This window comes from Calypte anna, chromosome 27 (genome assembly GCF_003957555.1).
Source record: "Calypte anna isolate BGI_N300 chromosome 27, bCalAnn1_v1.p, whole genome shotgun sequence".
NCBI lineage: Eukaryota > Metazoa > Chordata > Aves > Apodiformes > Trochilidae > Calypte > Calypte anna.
Window position 1 is genome coordinate 5,630,267 of NC_044272.1, and position 14,270 is coordinate 5,644,536.

At 50.9% G+C, this 14,270-nt stretch overlaps 2 protein-coding genes across 3 annotated transcripts in view; one reads left to right on the forward strand and one right to left on the reverse strand.

Annotated features, from left to right (window-relative positions):
* Nucleotides 1-14,270, forward strand: part of LOC103531214 (M1-specific T cell receptor alpha chain) — a 79,935-nt gene that overhangs the window by 5,488 nt on the left and 60,177 nt on the right. The gene's annotated exons all lie outside the window — the stretch shown is intronic.
* On the reverse strand, nt 7,094-10,595 carry LOC115599783 (feather keratin Cos2-3-like). 2 transcript variants are annotated; one of them, XM_030465834.1, is made up of 2 exons: nt 10,284-10,595; nt 7,094-7,441 (listed from the first exon to the last, which is right to left on the reverse strand). In XM_030465834.1, the coding sequence occupies exon 2, from the start codon at nt 7,418-7,420 to the stop codon at nt 7,121-7,123; it is 300 nt and encodes a 99-aa protein (XP_030321694.1). In that variant the 5' UTR covers nt 7,421-7,441; nt 10,284-10,595; the 3' UTR covers nt 7,094-7,120. The 2 variants fall into 2 exon arrangements, with proteins under 2 accessions (XP_030321694.1, XP_030321693.1); XM_030465833.1 differs by having other exon boundaries at nt 10,113-10,369.

The window sequence follows — 14,270 nt, forward strand, 5'->3', positions numbered from 1 at the left end:
CTGGACATGGGCAGGAATATAGTTGTCAAAGATGAAGAAAAGGCTGAGGTATTTAACACCTTCTTTGCCTCAGTTTTCAACAGTAAGACAGGTTATCCTGAGGACAGCTGGATTCTGGAGCGTATAGAAGGTGACAAGAATCTAAACAGCCCCCCTGTAATCCAAAAGGAAACAGTCAGTGATCTATTGAACTGCTTGGATCTCCACAAGTCTATGGGACCAAATGGGATCCACCCAAGGGTGGTGAGAGAGCTGGCAGAAGAGCTTGCCAAGCCTCTCTCTATCATCTACCAACAGTCCTGGTTCACTGGGGACATCTTAGATGATTGAAAGTTGGAGAATGTCACGCCAATCCACAAAAAAGGCCAGAAGGAGGACCCGGAAAACTACAGGCCCATCAGCCTGACCTCAGTGCCTGGCAGGGTTATGGAACAGATCATCCTCAGTGTAATCACAGAGCACCTGCAGGATGGGGGGGGATTAGACCCAGCCAGCTCAGGTTTAGGAAGGGCAGGTCATGCCTAACCAACCTGATCTCCTTTTATGATCAGGTGACCCATATAGTGGATGAGGAGAAGGCTGTGGATGCGGTCTACCTGGACTTCAGCAAGGCCTTTGACACCGTCTCCCACAGCATCCTCCTGAGAAAGCTGGCAGCCCACAGCTTGGACAGGAGCACCCTGTGCTGGGTTAGGAACTGGCTGGAGGGCCGGGCCCAGAGAGTGGTGCTGAACGGGGCTGCATCCAGTTGGTGGCTGGTCACTAGTGGTGTCCCCCAGGGATCAATATTGGGCCCAGTTCTGTTTAATATCTTCACTGATGATTTAGATGAGGGGATTGAGTCCATCATCAGCAAATCTGCAGATGACACTAAGCTTGGGGGGGGAGTGTGGATCAGCTGGAAGGCAGGAGGGCTCTGCAGAGGGACCTGGACAGACTGGAGAGTTGGGATGATTCCAGCGGGATGAGGTTCAATAAGGCCAAGTGCCAGGTCCTGCTCTCTGGCCACAACAACCCCATGCAGCACTACAGGCTGGGGACAGAGTGGTTGGAGAGCAGCCAGACAGAGGGACCTGGGAGTTTGGATTGACAGGAAGCTGAACGTGAGCCAACAGTGTTCCCAGGTAGCCAACAAGGCCAATGGCATCCTGGCCTGTATCCGGAACAGCGTGGTCAGCAGGTCCAGGGAAGGGATTCTGCCCCTGTACTCAGCGCTGGTGAGGCCACACCTCGAGTACTGTGTCCAGTTCTGGGCCCCTCAGTTTAGGAAGGAGATTGAGGTGCTGGAGTGGGTCCAAAGGAGGGCAACCAGGCTGGTGAAGGGACTCGAGCACAGACCCTATGAGGAGAGGCTGAGGGAGCTGGGGCTGTTCAGCCTGAAGAAGAGGAGGCTCAGTTGAGACCTCATCACTCTCTACAACTCCCTGAAAGGAGGTTGTAGCCAGGGGGGGCTGGTCTCTTTTCCCAGGCAACTCTCAGCAAGACAAGAGGGCACAAGAGGTCTTAGGTTGTGCCAAGGGAGGTTTAGGTTGGACATTAGAAAGAATTTCTTTACGGAGAGGGTGATCAGACATTGGAATGGGCTGCCCAGGGAAGTAGTGGATTCTCCATCCCTGGAGATATTTAAAAAGAGACTGGATGTGGCACTCAGTGCCATGGTCTAGTAACTGCAGCAGTAGTGGATCAAGGGTTGGACTTGATGATCTCTGAGGTCCCTTCCAACCCAGCCAATTTTATAATTCTATGATTCTATGATTCTATGATTCCTTTCTGATCCTTTCTTTCTCGCTGCTTTACTGTGCTTGCAGGTCTTAGAGAGAGGCTCCTGTTTTGTCATCAATTCACAACATATTCAGCAGAATAAAAAATCAGTCAAATTCCGGGAAGATCTGTGGACCCTTTTACCCAAGTTGTCCCTGCTGAAAGGGACCTTTGGACATTTATCTCTGTGATCATCAAGATGGGTTTTTTATTAGCATTTGTATTTTTGTTTCTGATAACACGTGTTACTGCCCCTTCCCTATTCCAATAACTTGTTCTAGTGCTAGCTTCCAACCCTTAAGCCTCTCTTCCTTATTCCTTTTTTATATTGCCATGGAAGGGTGGAGAGGAGTAAAGGAGAGCAGTTCTATTCTCTGGTTTTGATTTGCCCTACGCACTAAGCTGAGACACCCTGTCTTGAACTGGCAAAGGATCCTTCTACAGGCATTCCTTGGATGGGCTTCCCACTGTCCAGACAGCATACTTGTCTCAGTGGCAGTGTCCTGGAACTCAGGGCTATACCAGCACCCAGGGGTTCTCCACATGGGTACCTAGAGGAATTGATGGAGACAGTCTGTAAAGCAGAAGGAAACATCATGCTGCAGGTTGTGGTTCAGCTGGGTCTGTGCCTCCTCAGCCTGTGTGTCAGGGAGGAAAATTGTTGGGACATGTTTAGGTGTGTCTATTTCAGTCAAATCCAAGCCCAGGGACTTGGGACACAGGAGCTGGTACTCATCAACCTCACCTGTTTGACTTACTCCCTTGCTTCCCTCATCATCCACCAGTGGCTGCTGTTGGAAAATACAGCTCTTGGCATGAGACATGATGGCTCCTGTGATTGATTCCCTGGCCAAACTAGCCCAAGGAGAGAAAATCCCTCTTGCCTGGTACCTAGGAACTGGATGAAACTCGAGCCTGCAATACAAGACTGTTCAGACACATGAATGAGCCTTTTGCGAGCTTATAGAAAGTGATGTGGAGAATGAGCCCAGGTAGAAAACTGATGAAGTGACAGATATGAATGCAGGAGAAAGGAAGGAAAAATCACATCAGAGGATTTTCAGAAGGAACATGTGCTTCCATTCCCACCAGAAGCCACCATCCACATAGGAATCAACAGAAGAGGATTTTTCTCCATACGCCTGAGACAAGAGCAACCAATTCCTCTGGGGACAGACACCTTTCAGCCTCTTGATGTTGCTTGGGCAGTACTGCAGACAGGGGTGACAGGCAAGACTGCTGGGAAAGCAAGGGGTGCAAGCTGGCTGGCTGGCTGAATGTGAGGTGGCAGTGTACCCTTGTGGCAAAGCAGACCTACTGCACTCCACAATACCAGTATATGCTCCGAGGATGTGTAAAAGATGCAGCGAGGATCTTCTCAAAGTGCACAGGGGTAGGACAAAGGCAAAAAACACAATCTGGAACCTTGGAAATTCTGTTTAAATATTTGAAACCCTTTTTTTTTTTTTTTTTTTTTTTTTTTTTTTCACTATGAAAACTCTCAAGTACTGGAATACACTGTACACAGATGTTGTGCAAACTCTGGTCCAGATTTTACTGGGCACTGCTCTGACCAGCTTCAACTAATCATAGAATCATAAAATTGGCTGGGTTGGAAGGGACCTCAGAGATCATCGAGTCCAACCCTTGAACCACCATTGCGGTTACTAGACCATGGCACTGAGTGCCACATCCAGTCTCTTTTTAAATATCTCCAGGGATGGAGAATCCACTACTTCCCTGGGCAGCCCATTCCAATGTCTGATCACCCTCTCCGTAAAGAAATTCTTTCTAATCTCCAACCTTAACTTCCCCTGGCACAACAAGACCCTGCCCTCTTGTCTTGTTGAAAGTTGTCTGGCAAAAGAGACCAACCCCCACCTGGCTACAACCTCCTTTCAGGGAGTTGTAGAGAGTGATGAGGTCTCACCTGAGCCGCCTCTTCTCCAGGCTGAACAGCCCCAGCTCCCTCAGCCTCTCCTCATAGGGTCTGTGCTCGAGTCCCTTCACCAGCCTGGTTGCCCTCCTTTGGACCTGCTCCAGCACCTCAATCTCCTTCCTAAACTGAGGGGCCCAGAACTGGACACAGTACTCGAGGTGTGGCCTCACCAGCACTGAGTACAGGGGCAGAATCACCTCCCTGGACCTGCTGGTGACGCTGTTTCTGATACAGGCCAGGATGCCATTGGCCTTCTTGGCCACCTGGGCACACTGCTGGCTCATGTTCAGTTTCTTGTCAATCCAGACTCCCAGGTCCCTCTCTGTCTGGCTGCTCTCCAGCCACTCTGTCCCCAGCCTGTAGTGCTGCATGGGGTTGTTGTGGCCAGAGAGCAGGACCCGGCACTTGGCCTTGTTGAACCTCATCCCGTTGGAATCATCCCAACTCTCCAGTCTGTCCAGGTCCCTCTGCAGAGCCCTCCTGCCTTCCAGCTGATCCACACTCCCCCCCAAGCTTAGTGTCATCTGCAGATTTGCTGATGATGGACTCAATCCCCTCATCTAAATCATCAGTGAAGATATTAAACAGAACTGGGCCCAATACTGATCCCTGGGGGACACCACTAGTGACCGGCTGCCAACTGGATGCAGTCCCATTCAGCACCAAATGATGAGATCCGCTTTGAGTAGGGACTTGGAATGGGTTATCTGGAGAGGTCCTGTACAACCTAAATTGTACTAAGGAAAGAATAGAAACACTTTGCAGGTTGTCCATTAAGAGCTAGAAGTTAGGAGAGGAAAACTCCAGATCCAACTGGTGTTGAGGAAAATGAGAATGGAAGGGTTATGATCAAGTGGAAAGTGCGTTGTTTGTTTTTTGCCTCAAATGAGCTTTTCTCAAGCTGATTTATGAGATGGGATGTGCAATGTGGCAGGAAATTTCATTTGTTGGTTCCTGAGTTTACTTCTTTTGGCTAGAGGGAGAAAGTTCACAGTGCCTGAATGGATGAAGTGGGGCAGCTGCTTTCTACAGCACTGACCATCATGTTTGCAAGAGACTTGGTGTGTGTTGACAGGAGCTTGGGGATAGGAACCATAGCATCATAGAATGTGTTAGGTTGGTAGGGACCTTTAAAGGTCATCTTGTCCAACCCCGCTACAGTGATCAGGGACATCTTTACTAGGTTGCTCAGAGCCCTATTAAGTTTGACCTTGTAAGTATGCTGTTTAAGACCATTAATAATGGTCTTATATAAATATATATAAATATATACATATGAAATCCATAGATAATAATTCATATTTATATCTTCAGTAGAGAGTGTTAAATCATAAAAAAATCATTAACTTTTAATCTTTTAAAACTTAAGACTGTGGGATCCCTTTAAATGTAAGACAGAAGATGCCAATCATCATCTTACTACCTTGCCTTAAGAAATTATTTTAATTACTGTCTAAGATCTAATATAAGGCCTTTAAAACTAAGTTGTTAACACTCAAACAATTAGCATTTGTGTAAGAGTTATCTGCATATTCTGTTACTATTCTGTAGTGAAAGTGCCTTATTATTCTGTTCCCCTCATATCCACATGTTCGGAAAATCCAATTTGTGCCTTTTAGATGAATTTTTAAGATCTTATATAATTTACAATATATCTTGGGCTTGTCCATTTATATCTCATCTGCTATTTTGACCTGTATGGGACATGACCTATTCAAGCATGCTAAGAACAAGCATTTCCTCCTCCCCATTTCCTTCTTTGTTCTCCTTGCAGAGTCATTTCCTGCAGCTACAGTCTCTTGGGGCTCTTGCTGGGGATGTGTGGGTTCCTGAGTCTCCCTCACATATGCAGCAGGATTGGTCTCAGCATGCACCTCGGGTACCTCATCCTCGCAGCCTTCCTGAGGCAACCACTGGGTAAGCATTGGCTTTGCCTGTCAGCACGATTCCTCCTACACCCAGGAGACCCTCACCCCTCTACAATTCTCTGCAGGGACTGCTCTTGGATGATGGGCAAATGGTGGGAACCATCAGATCACAAGGGTGGTTTCACAACTGCTTTCTCAAGAAGCTGTTACTGATGGCCAAGAAAAGATGAGACTGAAACAGGTCCTCTTCTAATCACCCTAGACCTCTTGCCAGCCATCCATATGTCTCAGACTCTCTGCTCATCTGTTTGGACTCAGTGTGCTCTATAACTTCCTCTTGTTTTCTATTTGATGTCTTCTCCTTGCATGGACACTGACTCTTGATTTCTTCCAGGCACCATGGGACAGACCACTGTCACCCAGCAAGAAGGAGAAATCACAATACAGGAAGGAGGCACCTTTCAGACCACATGCATGTACCAGACCTCCTACATTCCTACCTTGCAGTGGTACCAGCAGAGGAAAGGCCAAGCTCCTCAGCTGGTCTCATTTCACGCAGCAGCTGGCTCCAAGCACAGAGGCCGTCTCACCACCTTGCTGAATACCACAGGGAAATACAGCCTCCTGCAGCTGGAGGAGGTCGAGGGCTCTGACAGTGCCTTGTACCTCTGTGCTGTGGGTGACACCCTGGTGCAGGGAACTTCCTTGGCTGTGCAACAACCCGGGAAAGGGAGGGGCTGTGTCTGTGCAAGGATGAGCTGGGGGGAAGGGGCCCTCAGCTCTCCCCTGGCAGCTCTGCTTCTCCTTTGGCCCAGGTGAATGACCTGGAATTTGGCCTTGTTTGACCTCATACAGTTGGCATCCTCCCAATGATCCAACCTGTTCAGATCCCTTTGCAGAGCCTTCCTGCCCTACAGGCAGATGAACACAGCTGCCAAATTTTGTGTCATCTGCAAGCTGGCTGAGGATGCCATGGATCCCATCCTACAGAGGGTTTCTAAAAATATGAAACAGAACTGTCCCCAGCACAGACCCCTTGGGAACATCACCTGTGACCAGCTGCACCCTGGATTGAACTCCCCTCACCACAACATTTTGGCCACAGACCATGTTGCCCCAATCACCCATTACTCTGTGAATGGACATCCATCTCCATGTACTCTCACACCCTTGCATCCCAGAGCAACACCCTTCTCCTTTCACAGCTCATGTGCACAGAGGGAAGGACCACATGGAGGCCATGTTTGAATGCAGCACAACTTTAATGAGAGCAAAGAGGGAAAGGAAGTCACTCCAACTGGCAGTGCATAGAGCTCCGAGACAAGCCAAGAGTCTGCTGCTTGCCCCTTCTTAGAGGGAGAGGAGACAGATGGTTCCCACCAGGCTGGCTTTGGTGGGACCTTGCTGCTGAAGGAAAGCAAAGCAAACCAAGAAAAGGCAAACAAAGGCAAAGCTACTCAGCTATGTGGGAAACAACTCTGAAAAGTCTTGATCTGTGCAGTGCCATGTTCTGAGTTCATTGGTGTGTCCCCTTGGGGCTTTTTGAGCATCTTTATCTTAACCTTCTGCCATAGTAGCGGCTGGAAATGCCAGAGAGGTCACAGCAGCCAGAGTTGATGGGCACTCCATCACAGCTGAGGATGCTGCCAACAGCAGCAGAGGTGGAGGAGCCCACGACGGTGTTCTGTGGGAAGGAGCTGAGGATGGGTCCGGGCAGGGTCACAATCACAGCAGGAGGCTCAATGGCAACAGTGGAGCTCTGGCACTGCCTGACACAGGGCTCATTGCAGCTGTTGGCCAGAGGGGTTGGGCCACAGGGTCGGCATGGCAGGCAGGGGTTGTAGCAGGACATGTCCTGGGGCTGGAGGTGCACCTGGGAGAGGGTAAAAGTGTAAAAGGAGGAAGCAGAGCACAAGGTCAAATAAGAGGCAGCCTGATTAACCTGTCACAAAGGGGTGCTGGAGTTTTGGCAAGATGTCACAAAATTTTTATTGCCCGATACATAGCAGCCTGGTCCAGAGAGGCTCTCTACAAATTTTGTAAACCAAAAGCTCCCGCAGCCATGTCCCAGGCTCTCTAAGTAGAACTTCTCCCCACTTTTCTCTGTCAGGAAAGATACAAGCCCCAGCACCAGGCAAAGGAAATCTAAGCTAAGCTACACATTGAAGAGAAATCTCACTTGGAAGAGGAGGAGAAGGGTTTCAGACTCACCTGATTCTGAAGGAGAAGGTGGCAGGAGAAGGGAATGAGAGAGTGAGGACTTGGGCAGCCTTTTATATTTGCTCTTCACAGCTGCAGGACCAGAGGCACCCTTAGCATAGGTAACAATTTCCATCATCTTGGATGCAAACCATGACAGCTAATGATATGGGCTGTGCCTGGGTTTCCAATAATGCTGCCTTTTCATTTCCAGGTATGAGTCATGGCCATATCCAAATTAAGGCTTCTTACTGACATTGGGATGAAAGTTTCTGGAGCAGGATTTAAACCATCCAGACAGAAAACTCAGCTCAAGTGCTGGAAAGGTCCAGACAGGGAAGTGACATCAACTTGAGTTTCTCACATGGAGCTGCTTGAAGTGTTATTGTCAGATGGAATTTCCGGCACTCCTGAAGCGGACACCATGGGTTGCCATCCATGAGAACATGCCATGGCCTTCTTTCTCCCTCTCCTCTGCTCACCCCAATGGTCTCTTGCTTTTTTCCCCTTGCTGTTGCTTCCCCAGGTGTATGTGTTGTACTTCTCCATTTTGATCCCAGCCTGCCTAACAGTGCCCTGTGTGCAGGAGAACCCTCAGCATAGACCATGGTTCATGGTATTCCTGTGTGTGTTCTTGTCATGTGAGTACCTGTAAGCAGCCAGGTTTGTGTGGATGCACATGGGAGCACAGATTTGTGGAGTATTCCATGCTGGTGTGAATGAGCCTGTGTGAGAGTGTCCTTGTGTGTCCCTGATCATGAGGGAATGTGCTGCTCATGGCAGGGACACTCTCCACTGCTCCCTCCATGAGCACCACAGAGCAGCAGGTTCAAGGGCTGAAAGGATCCTGATTGCACCTGAGTGGTGGTGGCAGCATCTTGCTAGACATCTGTCCAGGGAAGAGGCACTGAAATGCAGCCCCTGCCTCCTGAGCCCTCCTTCTCCAGAGCCTCCGAAGATCACACTCTTCTGCTGATGATGATTTCAGGCTGCAACAAGTGTGATTTCACTCCAGTTTGGATCCTTAGTTTAATTTCATGGAACACTCTTGACAGGGGCTCAGCACGTCTGGCAGTCACCTCTCCCTGCCTCTCCAGGCCAGGACACAGCTGCTTACTCCAGCGACAGAGATCTCAAAAGGATGGGAACTGCTTTATGGGTGAGGAGAAAGGCTGAGGAATCCTGCTGACCATGTGCTGGCCATCCCAGAGTGGATCTGCTTCCAGTGCAGTGTTGGTGGTGTCAGGAGAGGGACACAGGCCTCTCTCATGTCCATGTCAACACCAAATGTAATTGTGCAGTTCATCAGCCTGGTGCTGAGCCAGGCAGGGGCTGAGACCTTGCAGGTAATGAATGAAAGGATCAAGGTCTCGGGTGTTGCTTTGCTCTTAGTGGAAGGAGAGAACCTTTGTCTACAAAGGGAAAGCCAAAGACCTGATGGCTGCTTTAGAAGTGACCTGCAAGGACCTTCATGCCACACATTAGAATCTCAGTCTTAGTACCCAGCAACTGCCTCTTGGTGGGCTAGGATACTACATTCAAAATTGCATCACTCAAAGCCTTCTGCTGTCCCAGCAGGGTGTCCAGAACAGAATCTCCGATGTGAGTAAAAGTTGCTGGGCGCATCTCTCCTCCTGAATGTTTGACTGCCTTGGCTTAGCTCCAGTTTCAAGACAGTGAAGCCAAGGTTTACCTCTTTCCCCCCTTTGAACGTGCGATCACTTCCAGGAAGCCCTGATTCCTTCCCTGTGGAGCTGCTGAGGAGAGGGGAGTAGAGAGTGGGAGGGGGGAGGAGAGAGAAGGAAGGGGAGGGGTTGTGTGGGAGCTTCACAGTGTGAGCCAGGAGCAGGGACTGGCAAGCTACCGAACACCCAGGCTACAGAGCGACAGGATGAGGCGGTGCTGGGGCGAAGGTCTGGCAGGGCTGATCATGGTGTTCTTGGGTGCGTGGATTATATACATGGTGCTGTGGTGCCAGAGAGTGACTACATGGGTTCAGCGCTGGGCCTTGGACATACCACAGCCACTCTTACTCCTTCCCCATGCTTATTCCTCTTCCATCCTCCCTTTTGCAGTCATGACTTCTGTCCTCAATGAGATCACTCGCTCCCAGCTTACCTTTCTCACTCAGTTGCTCCATTTCTGTACCCATCACTCCATCCACCCATCCATTCCTCCCAGCCAACCTCTTTCCCTCATTCCCATCTCCTTCACTCTGACTGTACTTCCATAAATCCCTCAGACTCTCTCATCTCCAACCAACCACTCTCAGAAAAATTATCTATCCCTCCTTTGTTCTAAGAACACATCCCCATTTTCTCTAAGCCGCCTTCTTCTCTCATCACCTGCTGCATATTTCCTGCTGAAGCAAAGTGATTCTTCTTTTCTCCTTGGCAGTGGCTGTGGGCAGAGCCGAGGTGCAGCAGGAGCCACGAGCAGAGACCACCGAGGGCACCGCCATCAATATCAACTGCTCACACCCCAACATAAAATCAACCGAATTAATATACTGGTACCGTCAGTTCCCGGGCCACGGACCGGCATTCATCGCACTCGGTCACAAAGGCTCCAAAGAGCTGTCGGCCCCGCCGGGGCGGCTGTCGGTGGCGGCAGACCGCCGTTCCAGCGCCCTGTGGCTCTCCGGGCCCCGGCGCGAGGACGCGGCGGTGTATTACTGTGCCGTGGGAGACACGGGGAGAGGATCCGGGGCTGCGGCCGCGCAAGAACCGCGGCGGGCGGGGCCGGGAGTGTGGGGCGGGGGGACAGCCCCGGGCGGGACCGCCAGGGAGCGCTGCCGCTCCGCTCGGCCTCGGGCCCCGGGGGTTCCCCCGCCCCATCCGCACCGACACCGACACCGACACCGGCATCAGCACCGTCCGCCCTCTCTCGGCACGCAGACAGAAATCCCCTATCACACTGGCAACGGACCCCCAGCGGGGCAGGAATGGGCCCGGGGCGCTGTCGGTGTTCGGCCGTGCCCGGGAAGGAGCTGTTGCAGCTCTGCACAGGGAGGCGTCCGGCAGAGAGCTTCCTGCCCACGGGCAGCCGGGAAGCCCTTGCTCCTCACCCACGGACCTGGCCCAATGTGATATTCAATGGGCAGGGACTGCAGATCTCTTTCACACCACCCTTAGAATAGAAAAAACAATTGTTGTAGTGCTAATTGAAGCCGTTGCACTGAAACCACAACCAAAAGTTGTTTCTTTCTGGTAACTTTCTTAATAGGCTCAGATACATAACTACAGGTGGAATCCTCCAGCTCCACAGGCCTCTTCATGTTTCATCCTGTTGGCGCTGGAAAGGCATCCTATAGAGCTGGCAGCTTTGCCTCAGCAGCCACATGAGAAGAGAATGATTGCCACAGAGACCTGCATGTATCTCTCAATAGTGGCTGGTGCTTGGGACACAGAGCTTGTTGCACAAAATTCCCCTTATCCTCACACTGAGATTGTTTGGTGTTGGAGCCAAGCCCAGGAAACAGGACATAAGTATGATCTGGGCACTTGCTGAGGCACACAGCTGAGTCCCCAGTTCAGACCTCAGGAGTGACCCCCAAAGAGATCTGCTCAGCTGCCCTACAGGGCTGAAGATCTGATATGAGTGAGATCTGGAAATATGCCTCTGGGTATGGGGTCCTGGGCCCAGCCAGTCGCCATCCAGGCCTGTGTAGCTGCAGGAGCTGACATAGCTCTGGAACTTTTCGCAGGCTTCAGAGGCAGAGAGGAAATGTTCAGGTCTCTCCCCTGCCTCAGCTGGAGACTGTTGTGGCAGCTCCTGTGGTATTGTAACATGGCAGGTCTACAGTCCTTGGAGAGCAGAGGGAAGCCCACCATCCCTCTGCCATGGCCTCAAATGATCCTGAAGTCCTTGTGAGAGTCACATTGTGGATGGGGGCTGCTATGGTACTAACTTGCTTCCTGCAGTTCCTGCAAGAAGGGCTCTGGGTAAGAAGAGGCAGAGGAGCCCTCCTTCAGTCAGCAGACAGCAGAAGACATTACAGTCAGGTAGTCCTTTTCCTTACCTTGGTTCTGGGTCCCAGGGTGGGACAAGGTTGTTCTGGGAAGTTTGGGTAGGTACAGGGACACAGGGGGACTGCCTGTACAATAGAGAGCTGTGCTGCCATGTCCTTTCCCTGCCAGAGTGCAGGAGTGTGTCTGTCCCTCTGCAGCAGCTGCTCTTTACAGGAATGTTTCTCTTCAGGTGCCTCCTCTATGGCCAGAGGAGAAGGGAGAGAACATGTGACATGTGAGCTCAGGCATCTCACTGTGTGCCTGCTCCTCTCTCCATCCAGACAGTCCATCCTGACAGGGACAGGTGGACAAGGGTGAGTGCAGAGGTTCCTTCTCAATCTCTGTCAGAGCTGGGTGCAGGGCTGTGCAGCTGGCTGGCTAGTTGGTGTCGGGAAGTTTGTGAGGGATGCCTGTCTCTCTGATGGACACTACTGGAACCATGAGTCTGTTAACTCTCTAGAGAGCCTGCTTGTGGTAGAAGTTGGGGGACAGACCCAAAGAAGCCTGTCTGGAGCACCAGGGAGAGAGTTGTGCTCCACCCTCAGGGCTGTTGGTTGAGGACTCTTTGATCTGGCAGAGGAAGAGGTGAAGTTGCAAGCATCAGGTCTCTCATTCTGTGAGGTCCTTGGACCCCAAGGGAGAACATGACATGGTCCTGATTTTCCTGGCAGCCCTGGTGGGACTGGCAGACTTTGGTGAGTTGTGAATTGAAGGCTGGGGGAATGAGGCAAGAGTTTGTGCAGTTGGTGGTGGAAGGCAGGAGACATGAGTGCTGACTCCCTGTGGGACCTGGGAGTGTCTCTCTGGAGGAGCAGAGGCTGTAGAAAAGTGCTGCAAATAATCTGGGAAACATCAAGAGTAATGGGCATCAGAGGAGGAATAAGATCCCACCTTAAATTTGCAGACACTGAGGACTCCTGAATGTGATACTGCTGTGTGTGAAGAGAGTAAGATGCTAGGGAACAGAGTGACACAGGGTGTAGGAGCTTCTCTGCTAGATGTGTTAGAGACAATGCTTCCAGTCTCTGTAGGGATGGTCTCAAAACCTGGGGGACAGAGAAGGCTGAATGGGTGCAAGAAGAGCTGAAATGTCACATAAGGGAAGGGCAAGGGCAGAGGATGCTGTGTGCCTCATGGAGGAACTGTTGTGGCAAGAAGATATGGTCAGAGGTGGGAGAGGAACAGCTCAGGACTTCTGCTGCTGAAGCAGAGAGCAGTCTTTAAGAGAGACAGATGGAGAGACAATCAGTGAATCAGAAGACCAATAGGCATGGCTGCAAAGCAGGATGATGCGGAGGTGAGGAGTGGGAAGATCCTGAAGACAGAAGGGTGCAGGGACACACAGCTCAGCCTTTCAGAGTCCAGGAAAAGAGAGATGGGAAGTGGGGACAGGGAGCAAGCTGGTGAAGTGACAGGTGGATGGGGACAGAGGCAAGCCAAGCTGAAAGCTGTTTCTGGCCTTACAGGTCATGCCCAAAAAGACTTTGTGGTCCAGTCTCCAGCAGAAATGACCATCCAGGTGGGACACAATACAACTCTGCACTGCAATTTCTCCACCAGCATTTCCAATCCCTATATCTTCTGGTACCAGCAATTCCTATACCAGTCCCCTCAAAGGCTGCTGTGGGTGGATAAGTGGAAACCTCAGATGGATTCGGGGAGGTTCTCCTCTGTGCTATCTGCAGAGGACTCCCAGGTGCTTCTGCATGTGCAGGATGTGGAGCTCCAGGACAGCGCTGCCTATTTCTGTGCACTGAGCCCACACTGGTGCCCACAGCTTGCAGCACTGCACAGAAAGGTGTTGGGTGCTCTGAGGAGCAGCTCCCTCCCTGCTTGCCTGTAGCTCAGTGCTCAGCCTGCCCAGCAGTGGCAACTGAGGCTGTGGTGATGCTGGGCCTCTACCTCCCCAGCCTGTGCTGCTGTGAAGCACACACCAGTGGGACTTTACAGCTTCCTCTGTATCCAGGGTTTTGATGACGAAAAGAGGCCTAGAATCTTGACTTGAGGCAGGTCCTTTGGAGGCTACAGCATAAGCAAGGTAAAACAATATTGTAAATGCCCCACTGGTGCCCTGTGCCTGATTGCAGGTGTCAGAGCCAGATGCCTAGGACAGGTGGACATAGAACCAACTCCAGAACCACCACTGCTTCCAAAAGAGACAGGTAGTCATTCATTTTGGACTCAGTCATCTCCCTTGTTGTGAACATCAGAGAGGCACCAGCATCATTAACACAAAACCATCCCCACATTCCCTCCCTGACACACTGCATTAGTGTTGGACATCACAGTCATCTTTTGTGGTGAAAGGAAGACTTATCCATGCTTGCCGTCAGGGCGAGCTCTGTCTGCTCTTGACTACCTTCCACAGAGGTATGGGGCTTGACCTTGAGATGGAACTGCCTGGAAGTCTAAGTAGGTGCAGACTTACTGCTCAGTGAAGATGGGGACATGGTGACAAGTGATGATAGGGGAAAGACTGAAGTACTCATTATC